The sequence below is a fragment of the Pseudochaenichthys georgianus genome, chromosome 10 (genome assembly GCF_902827115.2).
Source record: "Pseudochaenichthys georgianus chromosome 10, fPseGeo1.2, whole genome shotgun sequence".
NCBI classification, from domain to species: domain Eukaryota; kingdom Metazoa; phylum Chordata; class Actinopteri; order Perciformes; family Channichthyidae; genus Pseudochaenichthys; species Pseudochaenichthys georgianus.
Genome location: NC_047512.1, coordinates 31,803,863 through 31,822,385, shown reverse-complemented (window position 1 = coordinate 31,822,385; position 18,523 = coordinate 31,803,863). Strand labels below are relative to the sequence as shown.

General features: G+C 41.9%; 1 protein-coding gene across 1 annotated transcript in view; it reads right to left on the bottom strand.

Annotated features, from left to right (window-relative positions):
• Nucleotides 1-1,517: 1,517 nt before the first annotated feature.
• mtus1a (microtubule associated tumor suppressor 1a) overlaps nt 1,518-18,523 on the bottom strand; it is a 35,116-nt gene continuing 18,110 nt past the window's right edge. The window contains exons 8-15 of the mRNA XM_034093428.2: nt 13,903-13,969; nt 10,422-10,636; nt 7,926-8,031; nt 7,646-7,719; nt 7,440-7,535; nt 4,038-4,154; nt 3,849-3,946; nt 1,518-2,617 (exon numbers count right to left, since the gene is read on the bottom strand). Coding sequence (XP_033949319.1) covers nt 2,389-2,617; nt 3,849-3,946; nt 4,038-4,154; nt 7,440-7,535; nt 7,646-7,719; nt 7,926-8,031; nt 10,422-10,636; nt 13,903-13,969 — 1,002 coding nt within the window. The 3' untranslated portion in view covers nt 1,518-2,388. The remainder of the gene's footprint in view (nt 2,618-3,848; nt 3,947-4,037; nt 4,155-7,439; nt 7,536-7,645; nt 7,720-7,925; nt 8,032-10,421; nt 10,637-13,902; nt 13,970-18,523) is intronic.

Here is an 18,523-nt window from a genome sequence, read left to right as displayed (position 1 = left end):
GTTTAAGTTCCAGGAAAAATGAATTCCTTTAATAAATATCTTAAAGGTTACCATTAAAAAAGGAGTTGTATCTGCCACGAGTAGGTCAAAATACACCCACAGGCATCTTTATTAGGTACACCTGTGCAACTGCTGTCTAAGGCAATTATCTAATCAGCCAATCACATGGCAGCAACTCAATGCGTTTAGGCATGTAGACATGGTAAAGACGACCTGGTGAAGTTCAAACAGAGCTCGTAACCACTCGTTATAACCAAGATATGCAGAAGACCATCTCTGAACACACAACACGTGGAACCCTGCAGCCGATGGGCTACAGCAGCAGAAGACCAGGCCAGGTGCCACTCCTGGCAGCTCAGAACAGGAAACTGAGGCTACAATTCACACGGGCTCACCAAATTGGACAATAGAAGATTAGAAATATGTTGCCTGGTCTGATGAGTCTCGTAAACACGTAAACAACATGAGCATGGATCCATCTTGGCTTGTATCAACGGTTCAGGCTGGTGGGGTGATGTAATGGTGTTGGGGACATTTTCTTGGCATACTACCAATTAAACATTGTTTAAGGCCACAGCCTACCTGAGTATTGTTGCTGACCATGTCCATTCCTTTATGACCAGTGTCAGTGGTGACTCGTCATTAGGGGCAGGCACAGCCCCACCTAGTGTCAGCAGAAAGTAATGCAAATAATAATTCCCAAAATATGCAAAATAAATACATGTTAAAATATATTTTAAGATCATGTTCAGTCATCTGATTCGTCTGTACATTTCTGTTTTAGTCTGCGTTCTTCTAATTTTTGTCTACAGTGTGCCTATTGAGCCGTGTTGAGCGATGTGGGGCAAGCCCCTCTGATGTTAAAATGAATGGGTGCTGTAAAAAGTATTTTTCTATTCAATGTGTGCGGCAAAAAAATAATCATAGGGGCAAAGTGCTGGCAGATACCAAACGTTGTCTCATAATTCAGAGAGCTGATTGGCTGTAAGTATGTGTGCCGCGAAAAGTTTAGATGTGAAGAAGAGACGAGAGAGAGCAGCGTATAGCGATTCAAATCAGTAAAACGGAAAGAAAATGAATGAAGTTGACCATCCACTTCAGCTTTGGTAAGTTCATTTTATGTCATATCTATTGTTGATCTTCTGTGTTTTGCCTATAGGCTATTGCTCTGCTGGATCGATTGATATTGTGACCTCGGTGACGAGTATCTGTGTTTTCCTTATATCCCCATTATTATTTTCTGTAAATCCAATATAGCACCTTTGGGATGTAGTGGAGAGGAGATTCGCATCATGGAAGTGCAGCAAACAAATCTGCAGCCACTGTGTGCTGCTAGCATGTCAATATGGACCACAATCTCTGAGGAATGTCTCCAGCATCTTGGTGAGTCTTTGCCACGAAGAATTAAGGGAGTTCTGAAGGCGAAAGGGTCTGACCTGGTACTAGCAAGGTGTATATAATAAAGTGGCTGGTGAGTGAATGTAGATCAAGGTTTTAAAACCCGACAATGCTACACAAGCTTTAAAACAAGACTTTATTAATTTGCATATTTCAAACATGGTCAATAAACCAATAATAACAAATCCACACAAAATACTCTTTTCTGAGACATTGCAGGGCCTCCCGTACGTACAAAGCAAAGCCTCTTCTGCTCAACTCTTTGCAAAGGCCCCGACGTTAAAGCTGCAGTAGGAGGGTTCAGTGAGGGTGATTACCAAGACTCAAACACATGCACAAACACTTGGATTGGTCCTTTGGTCAAAACTACAATAAAACAAGGAAATGTGGAAAACAAAACAAGTTTGAGGCCACAGAGCAGACAACCTCGGTGTCAAAAATCCCAACCTTTAAAGAAAACTAAATACATTCTGAACACGGGTCGAGATTCGAACAGCCCTGGTGATAGTAAGATGACACTTTGACTGTCACTCTTCTGCAGTTGGCTGTGAGGAAATGGAGCAGGGATCCAGAAGGAGCAGTTTTATATTCAATGCATATTTCATATAAAAGACTGAGGAGGGACAAAGTCATCTGTATTCATAGCTGGATTTCCATTCGTGTCAACATGTGTGTATCTTTTACTGCATGTAGTGTGTGTGTGCGTGTGTGTGCGTGCGTGCGTGCGTGTGTGTGTGAGCCTCACCAACAAGTATCAAAAATAGTGTCCTGAGATTTCCTTCTCCCCCATCCATCAGAAGTGAAAGGCATAAAACAAGGGGGCCTTGCTTTTTAAGTGCTTCTGTGCGACTGGTGTCTTTAAAGCGTCTCTGTACAAGTGTCAGAGTTCATCCGATCCAGAAGTCAGGCGTTGCTAAGGAAAACAAACATGGCTCTTTATTCCAGAGGGATAACTCAGAGGCCGAGCTTCCCGGAAGCAGAGGCCCATCGTTATCTGGGGGAGACGGGGGGGCTGGAGAAGACTCCGGAGCTGCGGGGGGACTGGAGGCTGAAGGAGCGCGAGGGGGAGGTGGAGGTGGGGGACACCTTGCGGGGGCTGCTCAGGTCTCCGTTGTGCAGCTTCCACATCAGCTCCTCGTTCTCCATGGACAGACGCTTGTTCACCTTCGACTCCTTGGTGAGGGACTCCTGCAGCACCGCCTGCTCCGTGGACAGCTGTCTGAGACGCACACATACACAGAGGACACGTTAGACATGCTCAAACATTTAAAGACGTGAAGTTGATCGTTTCTTCCCCCAAAATCTTATAAGCAAACACATTAATCTGTCTCTCAATAATGACTGATTTCCTTTTCCTGTTGGTTGCTCCCAGCCACAGACCCATTGGTTGCTACTGAATATGTACAGGTAATTCAAGCATTACTCAGTGCAGTAAATAGTGCTTTTGTTGTAGACATAGTCCACAATGAACTACAATGCCCATATTCCACGAGGGAACCAGTGTATTTTTTTAATTAACTGACATTTTAAATGCCCTTTAGAGGTGTCCTCTGAGCTTAGAAAAAAAAATCTAAAGAAATCTTCAAAATTGGTCAAACTATTTGGCTGATTTTATTTTGTAAAGCGGCTGTATTTCAGAAACTACGATAATCACAACAAATATCTATTAACTTAAAAGTTGAATATCAAAGATAGACACGTATATGCAACGTCAAAAAACTATTGTAATTGGAAAACATTTAGTTAAAGGTGGGGTATGTAATTTTGAGAAACCGGCTCGAGATACACTTGTTATATTCCATGGAATGCTCTTAACATCCCGATAGCAATGAATATCTTAAGTGCTTTGACAAAAAATCCATAAAAAAACGTCATCTGTGGAAGCCGTGGTACTGTAAAAAGCACGACCAATCATTTTAGCCGGCCCCGCTAAAATAACTGGATGGCCTACCTGCCTGTCAGCCTTCCATCTGTGCACAAACTTATCTCGTGCCCTCATTGGTCATGTGCGCGCACGTGTGTGTTGGAGGAGGGGCTCTGTAAGGAAGTGGCAGATTTTTTCCAGCTGTGTATTTTCAAATTCTTGCGCACTCGAGCTGGTTTCTCAAACCCTACCTTTAAAGTAATGTTTACAGTTTTCGAAGTTTTTCTAAAATCTTAATTCTTACTATGATAAGTGTGTTTTTTTAATGTGTTCTTAAGTTTTATAGTAATAAGTGTTATATACCAGACTAATGCCAGTACCAGATATCAAGACTTTAGATAAATCAGAGAACATGTGTGGCTTTTTCCGATATCATACTAAATATAGTATTTGCAGAATAAAAGGTAAATCGTTTTTTGAAAATAATGCAGCTATGATAATGTAATACATGGCACAGACACTGAACAGTTGAGTGGATCAGAACTGGTTTCCATCTCTACACAGGAGTGATCCGGTGAGCTGTTACCTGGACAGAGCGTAGTGTCTTTCCATTCGAGCCCTCAGGTCCTCATTCTCCTGCTGGACCTTCTGCAGGCTCTCATCCAGCTTCACACTCTTCTCCGTCTGGAAAGACAACAAAACAAAAATAACAACCATTCTTCTGGTTGTTAAATGTCGGTTGCTCTTCAGCAATCCTCCTGATCATGTGCCTCACCAGTTTGCCGATCTCCATTAGCTTTTTCTCCTGCTGGTGCAGCTGCTTGTTTTTTATATCCAGCACCACTTTGAGGCTGTCCAGCTCCTGCTCTAGATAAAGGGTGTGGGAGTCCTTCTGCAGGGACAGAGAACAAGAGATGTTCAGGGACTGTCAGAAAAATGAGTACAGTCAGGGTTGTTCATTTTATGTGGACATAAATCCAGAAACACACAACAGAGGGCGCCATGCATCAGGGACAACGAAGCTCTGGATGTTTAGCTGTCATAGCGAAGGTAGTGTTTAAACTCCTTGTCCTTTTTAAGAACAAGAAGGTGATATTGAGCTGTTGCTTATGCAGCTCTCATCTTGTCCTATAAATAGAAGGCAGGCTAATGTGAGGCGAGATGCCCCTGTGGGTTCATCTTGAGGGTGTGGCTGTGCTGCATCCAGCCGCCTTGGTTGTAGTAACTCAGGGCACCTGGGTCTGGTGCTGTGGAGTGATCTACACTCCTGTTCACGCTGTTAAAGAATGATTCATGATTAACAGTAACAACTCTTAACCACTAGGTTTTTGAACCTGTGTGCCTCACTGAGTGATGTCCTCAGGGGACAACATTTATTATTATTCACTTTCATGTAGTATATTTTTTTAATGGCGCTGGTCAAAACTTCACTTTAAGGAATAGCTTCACTTCAAATTTACCACAGAAAACCTAAATAATCCTAGGATATTTTGGAAAGCAATAAAATCGATATCAACCGGTGAGATCCGTAATGAGCTACCTCCGTGCCTTACCACAGCATCTGGCACTATATCGGACAGGGCTACTATGCTAAATTGCTTTAATAAGCATTTTGTGTCCTGTGGTTCTCTATTTGATTCTGTCACTAACTCTGCTTCTGTAAATACCACAGTCTGTGACTCTGAACAACGTGGTCTGGAAAACCCTTTCAGTTTTACCCCTTTTACTGTTGATGTTGTTCATGAAGCATTATCTAAGCTAGATCCTAGGAAACCGGCTGGCCCGGACAACTTAGAACCTTTCTTTTTAAAGATAGCTGCAGACTTTATTGCTCCACCTCTTACTTCTCTTTTTAACCTCTCCCTCAGCACAAATACAATTCCAAAAGTATGGAAGTCAGCGTATGTCCTGCCTTTACTGAAAGGAGGGGAGGCAACTATTTTAAATAACTATAGGCCAATCTCTAAATTGTCAGTTCTGGCTAAGGTTCTTGAACGCCTAGTGAGTGAACAGGTAAAGGAGTTTTTATGTACAAATGACATCCTGTCTAAACATCAGTCAGGCTTCAGAAAGAAACACAGCACCATCACTGCCACAATGAAAGTGGTGAATGACATTACTAGTATTTTAGATAATAAGCAGAGTTGTGCAGCTCTGTTTATTGACCTTTCCAAAGCGTTTGACACCGTTGATCATCGCATCTTAAAGCAGAGGCTACTCAGTATTGGCATATCCAGCCTTGCAGTGGGTGGTTTGTGAACTACCTCTCTGAAAGGTCCCAATGTGTTCATTTTGATGGACTGTCTTCTGAGTGGTTAAACATTTCTAATGGTGTACCACAAGGTTCTGTTTTAGGTCCACTTTTATTCTCCATATATATTAACAGCGTAGGTGATAATGTGGATGAAGCTACTTTACATTTGTATGCGGATGATACTGTGATGTATTGTGCAGGTCCTTCCATTAAGGAGGCTGTTGTTAAATTACAGGCTGTTTTTAACACTATTCAGACTCAGCTCTCTGAATTAAAGCTTCTTTTAAATGTGGATAAAACCAAGGTAATGCTCTTTTCAAAAGCTCAAAAGACACCAGAGCCTGTTTTAGATATTGTAACTACGCAAGGAACAAAACTTGAAGTTGTTGCCTGTTACAAATACCTTGGTATCTGGCTTGATGATTGTCTCACTTTTAAACTTCATGTCAATAACCTGCTTAAAAAACTGAGGGTTAGGCTAGGGTTCTTTTTCAGGAACAAGTCCTGTTTCTCGCTTGAGGCCAGGAAAAGGCTAGTCACTGTGACCTTTTTACCTGTGCTGGACTATGGGGATCTGGTGTATATGAATGCACCTGCCAATTGCCTGGTCAAGTTAGATGCTGCGTATCACAGTGCACTGAGATTTGTGACAAACTGTAAAGCATTAACCCATCACTGTACCCTGTATGTAAGGGCTGGTTTGCTTTCACTAACTGTACGGAGGCTCAGTCACTGGTACATTTTTATATACAAAGCCATGCTAGGGAAACTTCCATCTTATATCTGCTCCCTGATCTCACGTAAAATTGTAAGTGGCTACTGCCTGAGATCGAATGCTGTGGTTTTATTAAATGTGCCAACTGCTAGGACTGTCTTAGGGAAGACAGCTTTTAGATGCGCAGCTCCTCTGTCTTGGAACAGTCCGCAAATTAAATGGAAACTGAACAGTCTGGTGCCACTAAATGTTTTTAAAGCTCGGTTGGATGCTAGTCAATCAGAAGCTATTGGTACCTGTTTATGTGGATAATTATGTAAATGATGCTGTATGATGTCCTTTTGTTGTTCTGTTTATGCTTTTATGTTTCATGTGGAACTACTTGAACAGGTCTCCCTTGGAAAAGAGATCAATGATCTCAATGGGATTTTATCTGTATAAATAAAAGGTTTGAAATGAAATGAAATGAAAACAACTGAAGCATTTCAAGCCTTTAAATGCCCATTTGTTCCCACAATCCCAACAACTAAATAATTGTCTGCTTGGGGGGGATTTCTTTATCAGCCTGGTCAGTGATAAGCACCGTCCTTCATTTGGATGGATTTCTCTGTGGAAGAAACTAGCATTTCTTTTTTTCAATAAGGGCAACGTGAACAAACGTTGTGGGAAATAGGGAAAAAAAAATACACATTTTAGATTCATAAATATATAAAGCTTGCTATAAGAGAGTGAATCATTTTATGTTGTGGAATTTCATATTTTGGGACACACAGGTGTTTATCCCTAAGGGTGTGACTATCTTTGCTTTGGCCGCACAGTGTATACCGTCGGAGCTGATGTTCAAATTCCAATATTTGAAAAAACAAACTTCACCCCGATGTCAAGATTGATGCCGTTTGCATTAACACAGCCAACATATTCATTTTTAAATAATTGTTGTATTACGGTATTTATTTATTTTTGTTTTAGGATCACTTAATGCATTGAACTGTCACTTGAGCAAAATATAATATCATGTGACTACAAATAAAGAATAATATAAAAAAGCAGAAATGTACCCGAGTGAGGCACAAGAGAAACTGGTGTCTGCTGGTGGGCTATCTCTGCTATCGCTCCTGCTCAGAGGCTATCACTGGGTCATGAGATGCTCCTAAAGTGGCGCTCTGCTATAATAAGCACACGGATAAGGGGGAGGAGGGGGGGGGTACCTGACTCTTCTCAGCCAGCTGTTTCCTCCTGTTCTCCATGGCGCTCAGCTTCTCAATTAGGGCATTGTTCTCCGCTGTCAGCACTTCAATCCTTCCCTGTGGACGTACGCAGCACAACAAAGTCTCAGAATACATTTTACACACTGTTGTATTGTTTGTAAATTCATTTATTTGATGAAAAAGGAAAAACAAAAAGTCAGTCTTACAGACAGAGTGTCTCCTGTCTCCTTCAGAGACGCGTCCAAAGACTGCAGCTCCTGGTCGTGGACTGTTCTGAGCTCTGAGGATTTATATCACATCAGAAATATTTCAGATATCTGTACAACAGAGCTCAAGGCTAAGAAGTGCTCTGTTATTATGCGATGGAACAATGCACACATGCAATTGTAAACCAAGGTAGGAAATCAGAAGTTATATAAAGCCGAAGGTGTTCTGAGCTTCAGAGCAGGAAGGCAGTTTCTTTTGGATCAGATGCACTTCTCTCACCTTGCAGGGACGCTTCATACTGCTGCTCCACAGACTGCAGCTGTTCTGCATGGCTGCTCTCCACTTCCTGCTTCATGGACTCATGAGTGGCTTTCAGCTCTTCCATCTTTAAAACAAATAACACAGGGTAGACCTTTGAAATATTAGGCATTACTGTTCACTGCAATACTTAAGATTTGTGTTAATCTTTTTCTCTTAAGGCACAGAAAAGATTAAATAAACATTGACATTTTAACGCTACAAGGACAGTAAATATGTGACCCGCTCTATTGAAATCAGTCGCATTGACCAGAAGACACATTTTGAGTTGTATACACTGCTGGAAAGAGGAGATGTGTAGCTTTCTAATGATATCAGGATTGTTGTTGTACTCCAAATATTAAGCGAAATATGTCACATTATATAATGACTGTCACCGAGTCCTCATTTTGAGAAAAAGGCCTTCAAAGTTTTCTCTTCTCTGGAATCCATCGATCCGATTGATTATTAGTGGAGCAAATGATCAAAATACTACGGAGGGAAGATATTTTTGTTTGGAGGGGAAGCGCGAGTGTGTGTGTGTGTGTGTGTGTGTTTGTGTAATTTTGCGTTTGTGTGTATTGTGTTTGTTTCCCGGGGAAAACACTCACGAGAAATACCGGCTGTTGTTATGCCTGCAGTGACGTTAAGTTACTCCGTTCTCAGCGTGTAATTATGCCGAAGCTTCAAAGCTGTATTTATCATCTGAATTTGCCGAAACAAGTTTAATATTCTGAAAGCCAAGACTTTGTTTAATTGAAACCAGATGAAAACGAACTGTATTGGACCCTGCCGTGTTATCTACACTGAACAAAAATATAAACGCAACACTTTTGTTTTTGCTCCCATTTTTCATGAGATGAACTGAAAGATCTAAAACATTTTCTATTTACACAAAATAACCATTTCTCTCAAATATTGTTCAAATCTGAAGAAATCTGTGATAGTGAGCACTTCTCCTTTGCCGAGATAATCCATCTGAGGGGTAGGATTAGGGTAATGTTGTGAATTGAGTGGCCCATGGTGGTGGTGGGGTTATGGTATGGGCAGGCGTATGGGCAGGCGTATGTTATGGACGACGAACACAGGCCATTTCAGAACATTACCCTAACCCTAATCCTACCCCTCACACCAGATACTGACTGGTTTTCGGACCCCCCCAGACCCCCCCAATAAAGCAAAACTACACGTTTCAGAGTGGCCTTTTATTGTGGCCAGCCTAAGGCACACCTGTGCAATAATCTGTGAGGTGGGATGGATTATCTCGGCAAAGGAGAAGTGCTCACTATCACAGCTGTTTTCAGATTTGTGAACAATATTTGAGAGAAATGATTATTTTGTGTATATAGAAAATGTTTTAGATCTTTGAGTTCATCTCATGAAAAATGGGAGCAAAAACAAAAGTGTTGCGTTTATATTTTTGTTCAGTGTATGATTACTCTACTCTTACATTCATAATGTCAGCCGGAGGGAGGGGGGGCGGCGCTGCGGAAGAGCAGATTGCGAGTGAGAGATGCCCGTCTTCTTCCCTTTTACAAGCTTAAAGAATGTATTTATCGTGTGATTTTGGAAATAAAAGTTTCATATTCTGAATGCCAAGACTTTGTTTGTTTAAAATCAAACAAAATACCCGAACCCCGAAAAAATAGTTTTTTACGTAAATCCACGTTTATTTTGAAATGAGCCGTTGCGACTTCCGACTGATTTCGATAGAGCGCGTCACATATGATGAATGTCCCGCCCTCCACTGTGGTCTGAGCCTTTACAGGGACAGGGGCTTTCAAACTAATTCAATTAAACTAACAAGACGATATACATGAAGAGGCAATACTACATTTTCCTCCATATATTATTATTAAAATGTACAAAAAAATATCATTTAGTTCGGCAAATTATCCATATGCAACGTTTGATATTATAGCTCACGAGAAGCTCTTTTATAATTGTTGGCGTATTCTCTCATGAATGTTGAGCAGTTCAGAAACTAGAAAATAAAAGTGCTGTTAAGTTTTTGGTTAGGGAGAAATTGATCATTTGTGTTCATTGTTGCGTAACTGAAGTATGTGGCGCTGATTACCAAATGAGTCCTCGGCACATCTTAGGTCAAGGCAAGTATATTTAAATGACACATTCCAACAACAAAGAAAGTCAAAGTGTATTAGAACACAGTGCAAAAGAAACACATTTCAAAAAGCCAAGAGAAAACCGTTTAAATACAGCAAATACATGTAAAAGAGGTACAGGAATAATAAGTAGCGGTGCGGTGCAAGATATTAATAGTTATTGGATTTAATAAAATACCTAGTTGCATGTCCAAAAAGGTCATCAGTAACCTTATCTAAGTATCACAATATAAAAGTAATGTAGCCTAATGTAATGTAATCAATGTGAACTTCTTTTTGTAAACTGATTACGTAATGTGGTTCAATGTAATCCTGATATAACTCAGTGCTGCAGGTTGTGGTTCAGAGCACCGACCTGCTGCTGCAGCAGGGTCAGGCTCCTCTCGCTCTCCTCCTGGTGGCTGAGCTGCACCCGGTCCCACTCGGCCTGGTACAAGGCCTGCAGCCTCTGCTCCAGCTCCAACAGGTCCCGCTGGTGCTGATCCTGCAGCTTCTGCAGCGCCTCCTCCAGGGACGCTCGCAACTCATCCCGCTCCTTCTCCAGATGCTCAGACGAGTGCACGGAGCAGACTGGAAGCAGAAAAACTTCATCTTGAGTTTTTTTCTCTTGGTAAAGATAGTAGCGATCTCTAAGGACATCATTCCAGCTTTGTCTGTGGTTACACACGAGCCTTTTTCTTTGATGTTTTACCTTTAATCTAACAGTTCAACAGTGCCCTCGTGTTACTATGCAAACATAAGAGTTTTGAGAGTGACGGTTTCTAGGGGTTCTCTGGTTGACTTTCTAGCTGGTTAATAAATGACACAAGTTCTTTGTCAAAGACAGAAGTTGTGTGTCCCTCTCAGGTCACCAGAGTGAACTGATTTGTAGACTGTAATACTCTTTAAAATTAGACTGAGTAAAATGTCTATTAGTAACTGCTTAGGTAAGAAATGTGACCCATCCACTGAGGAACTAGCAAAGTTCTGCCTTGATGTTAATGTGTGACACTAAATGTGCTCCAACAAGGAATGGAAAAAGTGACTTTAGAGGGGAGGGTCCTCTTGCACTTGACTGCATGTGCCAACTACACTGCAGTTATTAAAAGGCAGATGAAGATAAGTCTCTTAATTCCTTCCCACTATCTTGAAATCAGTATCATAAGTGACAAACCCGTACACCAGGAGTCTCTTCCTCCCTCTCCAGCTGGCAGAGTGCCATGTCTATGTTTATGCAATAGGTGGCTTTAGCTTTTGTTCTGTAATCCAGTCTCACTATTTCTCAACTGTTTCCATTGCCAAGTGCTTGGGTCTGCACTGGAGTGGGTGGCGGAGACCAACTCCATAACCTCTCTGGTTTAAGTGCTGGTGCCAAAACACAGCCAGCCCATGTTAACTTCCACTCATTAGTGAACTAACTCTGATGGAGTACAGTAAGAAGGGCAGCTCTCATGTATAGCAGGTTATTTTGGTCTCAAATACATGATGTGACGATAAACCACATTGAAGTTGAGACTATGTGAGTCTTTAATAGTGGGCGTAATATAATACTGAACCCAGATGTTGCTCTGCTACAACACGTGTGGCAGGAACATGCAGTGCTCTCACAAATCATCAGAGCAAAAATAAAAGGTACATAATAAAAGTCATCTTCCAGTGTTGTCCTGTTCTAGAGCACAGAATAATGATTCTGAATAAAGATTTAATGGCTGTGGTTACCAAAAAGAAGCAGAGGGAACGCCCTTTCTTAGCATTTCAGAAGAAGGAGAATAGGATCAATTAGGAAGACGATAAAGGAGGAATATTTAGAAGTAGAACAAGTAGACCATTTATTTATCCCCAAGTTGTTGAAATTCAGTTCAGGATCTATACACATTAGGTCTGAATACATATAAAACATTTCTGTTATGTAAAGGTATCGGAGCAAACAGGCTGCCAGTTTTTCAGAGGAGGTGAACTGGCTCATCTCCAGCTACCAGTCCACACTCAATCAGTATTAGTTTGGGTCCAATCGGGACTTGAACCGTCATTTAGTTCCCAAGTCAAGTCTCTACAGAATGAGCTGCCGCCCCTTTAGCACATGATGTTTCCCATTTTAGCTTTACATGCTGTAAAAGTTGTTTATAGTTCAAACTGATCTGAGTTAAGGGTTGCAATAACGTTATTTTGAACAAATTCACAGACAAATAGTTGAAAATCTTGATAAATCATAATTGACATTCTTATTGGATGTATGTACACAGTTTCAGAGTCTGTGTTTCTGAGCTGCAGTTTGAACTCATGCACCTCATGAGGATTCACCTCAGTGAGAGTGGAATGAGCGATCCAGGAACAGTGGCCAAGCGAGAGACTATCTATCAGGCTAGGGTTGGCATGTATAGCTCAACAACATGTGCAACAGAGATCTGGTCATACGAGCCTTTTCTAGTCCAAATCCACACAGCAGAAACACCTCATGCCTCATTCTGGGGAGGAGGCCTAGTTCATCTAAAGTTAGCTGCAGTTTGGCCCACAGTCAGGAATGATAAAAGGGGGTGTGGTCCTATCACAAGTTTGGATGTGGTCCAAGACTGTACTGTATCGCTGTGTGAGGAGAGACATCCCTGTGGAAGTACTCTCAAGAGGAAGTAAAACTAAAAGCGGACTTATAAATGTGTCTGGATATCTAAGCATCTTTTACTACTCATGAATCAAAGGTTAGTGTAGGAAAGAATGTGTTAAAGCTCAGATATAACAGCGCTCAGCGTATAAGAGCAGTCATGTGGAAGTCCCGAGGCTGTGAGGGGGGGGCGGCACAACAATAGGGCTGACCTAAGTATGTGAGTGTGAGAGTGATGAAATGCATGTGCCCGTAAATATAAGGCTATTCTGTGGGGCAGCTCACAGGCTGGACAGAGAACACGGGTCATTAGGCCTCAGGTGGTGGGGCATTCCACCACTGGGGGGGGGGGGTCAGAGGTCAGAGTGCCTCTCCCAGGGGAAAGGGCTGACATGGCACTGCTCAGCGACACTTAAAACACACACTCGTGCCGTGACAGATAGGCATGTGATTACTAGTGGAGGAAAAAGCAATTAACTAGTGGAGGAAGAACTACAGGGGGCATCTCTGTGGTGAGTAAGACCACCCCCCCCCCCCCCCCCCCCTTCTACACTGTTTGGAAAAACAAAAAGTGATTATTTTAACTGATATTGGAGTGGTTGTGATCATTTTTCCGTAATTTTAACATTGAACAATATATATTATTAACTGATCATTGTGTGACTTTTTTTTAGCAGATCTGTCTAAAAACAAATATTTTGTAAAGAGTGTAGAATTACATTTGTACGGTGGGATATCTCTGCAGCTCCACACTACTAAATTTAAAATAGTATTCAACCTTCAAATATTTTGCTTCTGGCTATTTGGTTATTACATTAATCCATTTTGTGATTTTTAAGAATTCTTCAATTAATTGTGCAACCCTAGAAACTGTCATATTTCATTTAAGATGGGAACATCTGACATATCGTATTTATATAATTAAATAAAGACTGTCTTGTGCAAAGTGATAAGTAAACATAAGAGTCCTTGGCATCAAATGGCCAATGACTCAGATCTTTAACTACATTAGACACAGCAATCAAATATTGGAACCAAGTAAACAACCAAAGACTCATGAGGAAAAACAATTGTTCCTCATTCTCTAAAGTCAAACAAACGAGATCCAAAGTGCTTCCTGACTTGTCATCCTAACTGAATAATATAAAAGGACACACTCTTAGCAGAAAGGAGAACCAAGAGCAGAGCAGGAGTGTGTGCTTTGCTGATAACAACTTTAAACACAGCCGGTGTGTGTGACCAAGGTGACCTCACTTACCCAGCTCTCCTTGAAGGGTGACCAGCTCCTGGGAGAGATCCCTGCAGTGCCGTGTGGCTTCATCACGCTGCGGGGGGAACAAACAGTCACACACATGTTCATGCAGGTTTCTGACATAAATCATCACAGTTAAGATCACAATGGCAGCATAATGACTCTGTAAGGTTCATTCCTGTATGAAGGAATGTCCTGACGGGGCAACTCCCGACACAGATTCTCCTTCCAGGACACTGTTTGAATAGCAAATGCAAATAAATTACAAGCACCAGAGCAACAAGGGCGGGGGATTATGGAAAATAGGCATTCAACTCGTGTTTTCACTCGGAGCGCATGCCTGCTGTCAGCTTTCACTCCTCTCATTCTGACTCAGGTTTGCAGTAAAGATGAGGCTGCGCTGAAACTGCAGTGCTCCTCAAGACTCCAAACGGACGCATCCAAACCCAAAACCTGTAAATACGACTCTCCGCTGATTCATTAAGAGCCTGCCACTAACTGTCATACAGCCTGCATAATTAAATCATGAACCAGAGAGGAAATGGAAAGAAAGACAAGCCAACATGTCTTCATTGATTAGTTTAAACAGAAACAAGCAGTATTCCTCTCCGTCCTGTTAAAGCTCATATTCCTCACTGCAGATAGAACAATGTAGAAGCCAGTTACCCTCTCTGCAGCGTATGGGGCACTAAGGCACGCTCTGCTGCCAGAACAGCCCATGATCCAGCCTCAGCCTGAGGATCGGTAGCGGGAGTCCCCCCCCCCAGCTACAGAGACCCAGTACTCCAGGACAAACGGCGGTCCAGGTGGACACACCACCTCCACACGCCTCCTCCCAGACTGCTCCGACTACATCTGAGGCAGCACTGAGAAAGCCGCTGGCTGTGGAGAGTGACTGCAGAGTGCATTACCGTAATACACATAAAAAACCCACAAAGGGGGCAGGCTACAGTGCGCAGAGGACAGCCTCCTCCCAGCGAGGTGGGGTCTCTTTAAGGCAGCAGGAGTGGAGCAGAGCTGCCTGACATTAGGCTGATGGAGCAGGGCCTGTGCACCGACCTCCCCCAGGGGAGACATGGTGAGGCTTTATTACCACCATCCTCCCCCACTACTCATCCAATCCCCCCTCTGCATCACCACCTTCCGATAAGCTCTGCAGCTACAGGATCCATGAGCACTATTTCTCCATTACAAGATGATATCATGCTGACAGATCACATGTTACTCTACTGTGAAATGAATGTACCCGTTTTATTGTTTTAAACCAAAGATAACATTTATGTCCTGGGACCGTTAGGGTTAGTCTAGTTATTTTATTATAATCGTTCTGTATAATACATATACTCTACAGTTTTAGACATGTTTGTAAGATATATTTTAAATATGTTTTGTCTTGTGTGTAGTAGTCTATTCTCAAGCTTGGGAAAAACAAGCTTTTCAGTGCGGGTTTGTGAATAGAATTCATTACCTTAGTTTCTGTGTGAAAGTATAGAATGAAAGAACACTGTAATATTCTGAATAACCACCTTAGTTATCATGCATCCGACTTCATTAGAAAGAGCACATGTTAACCATCATGTAACTAAGGGACATCTATCCAGGAGCAAAGAGCAGACATGTCCCCGGTGTATATCAATATGATGCCATGTCAGGTGTAGAATAACACTTTATGGTAGACGGAGATCAATGTCTAATTGCCTCTGATCAAGTTACAAGTTCCTAGAAATATTGTGAATGTCAAGAGAGGTAAAGTGAGATTGTACATTTGGGAATGTGCTTGCATTCCTCCGCTGAAGAGCAACGTGTTTCACAGCTTTTGCTCTTTGAGAGAAGGTATGTCTAACCAGGTCCAGAGCTCACACGCTGCATCCAAACACATGATAAGAAACAGAGCTCTGCCCTTGGTGAGGGTTTGGCTGCTGTTCATCGTAACCATATCAAGTCAACAGCTGGGACATTCTCACACTATGTTGAGGAGCTGCTGCCTCCTATTCTTGGGCTGATGAGTGACCACCAGATTCCATTACACACTGCACGCACACAATACTTGGGTATTACCACACGTGAACCACGGTTACTCTTGTGTGCCGAGTTGATGGCTTGAAATCAAATGCAAGCTGTGTGTGTTTTATAGGCTGAATATATGAATTGGAATCATTGGTTGCAGTGGAGGACATACTGCGGTGGAAGTTGAGTCAGCCGCTCTCAATGGCAGAGGAACACACATGTTGTGTTTTTAATATTTGTTGATGTAATCAGTTTCACAACACTGCCCGCCTATCATGGGAAATGAGTCAAACAACCACCAGCTGTCACATGACATGAACCAGTCTTATACATTTAAAAAAAGCCAGCGTTGTTTTGCACGACTGCACATATGCATTAGTCAATACCATCCACACCATTCTCAAATAAGTTACTACTGGCTTTCTGGTGCTTGGAATGTTGTTGGCGGCCCGTGGTCGATGGTGTTGAAGGTTCCTAAACATCTAAGGAGCAAATGTCAAAATATCTTTGACACTTGACTGCATTATCAGGATAGCTTTATATTTTGGGGCGGTGCAACTGGCAGCAGAAGACACCACAGAACTCATTGAAGCCATCTGAGGCTAAAATTGGACTGATATGAACTGTGTCACTATCCAGAGCACTGCCACAAGGGATGTGTCTGGTGTGAAACTCTGAAGTAAAACAGTTGCTGTAATGTAGGCCAAAGGAAACTAATTCATGGGTTATTTTCTATATTTTGACTTAAAGGAGCAGCGGTTTACTTTTGAAGCGCACATTTGGTAAATCTCATTGACTGACATCCCCTTGTTTTTTGACCTCATGTTTCATGTTTGAAGCTAAGGTAATCAGTAGTTTCCTTTCCTCCGGAGTCCTTATGATGCTTGGTAATAAATCACAAGGACAGGCATTTCTAGCAAACAACCGCGTTTCACTTCGCAGGAGCAAGAACCCAGAAGGAGTCCCTACAGCAGCGATACGTATTTGATCCCTGACCCAAAAACAATGCCAATGTGCAGGTGTGATGGCCCTTTCTGCTAAGCTAGGCGCACCACAGCTGCAGTAGGGTTGGAAACAGGGTCCTCCATTTCCTCTGCCCCTCCCCCTAAAGCTATCGTTTCTGCAGTTCAGGGATGCTAAAGTGAAATAACATGTATGGGTTCAAGCAGGTTGATTTTACAGCCCAATGTCTGGCATGTTATGGATTTGGCCTCCACTCCCTGTGCTGATGCGTCAGAGGGGAAGCAACATGTCAGACACGGTCCAGTGGAATGCAAAGGAACGAGGGCAAGTTCCCAGCAGCCTCTAGGGGGAAGTCCTGGCAGGTCTGATGGCTGCCCCTTGTGTAAGTGTTTGTCCATTTGTCAACTTTAAAAAAAATTATTTAGTCTTATTGGTATGCAAAATGTCTTTGTTAGTTTGCATCATATCAACAGCAAAGGACATTGCATTTCTGCATTGAAAACAAGTCTTAAATAAATGTTCTCCCCTCTTGTCAGCTAAATATTTTCGGAAAGCTGTACCTTAGTGCAGTTTTTTCCAACCTTTTGTGTTATTATATATTTAGTGATAATAGTTGGAATGTTAGAGAGGGAATTTCACTGACATGATCTTTTTCAGATAGAAATCGATATTGGTTGGTTTACCAAGTGTTTCTTTAATAATCTATGCACATCTCAGTGCGCTGATGAAATGCTTCCTCTAACAAAAGGCAATGCAACAGGCATTATGAGCCAGGGGATAATGAAGAGTGGAGGAAGAGATCAAATCCTACATATAAGACAAATCCCTTCTGGACATCATACCATCAATCATTTTTAAAAATAAACAGCAATGTACCACAGTACCTAGTGTTTGTTATACATAGAAAACAACGTTTTATGGTTTCTTACTTATATACATTTCTGAATTCAGAACATACTTTTTCTTGAGCCAAAATGAGTAAAATGTAACAAATTGAAAAGAAGGCGTTACTTGTTAAGACACTTCTCAACACTAACATTACTGTGTTTATGATATCTGGACGAGTGGTGTCCTCCAATAAAGTAAAGACAAGGCCCTAGTGTTAGAGCCACTTAATATCATCTTATGTCCTCATGCATATTTGGTTGGTACATTCCAGTTGTTCCATCAACCCATGTGGTGTGAAAAGGTTTGACAAGGGCCCTTCTAAAGTTAACAGGGAGACTGAAATAGCTGGTGGCATCTCATGTGCTCACAGGGTATCCGTTTTATTCTTCTAGGTTTACAGGAAAACAAAGATAGGAATCTTTTCCGACTGCATGGGGTCATTTTAATTCAATTCTACAATTCACTTATATTAGCTTGTAGGGCTACTGATTAAATAAACCTAATAGCAAGCAGCCAATCGTATTTTTGCTTGGAGTACAACTCAATGAGGGAGTATGGCAGTATGGTTGGCTGATAGGATAAGCCTGTTTGTGCTGTGCGAAAGATTAATCCCTTGGGGCATCTCGTTCCTGGAAGCCAATCACATGGCACCACTATTAAAACCGATCCAAAACAAACGGCAAGTTCAAACATCCATATTTTTAAAGGGCTCTCATGCGACCTGAATAACATTGAAACATACAACTGAGCTTCAAGTTCATCTTCCCAA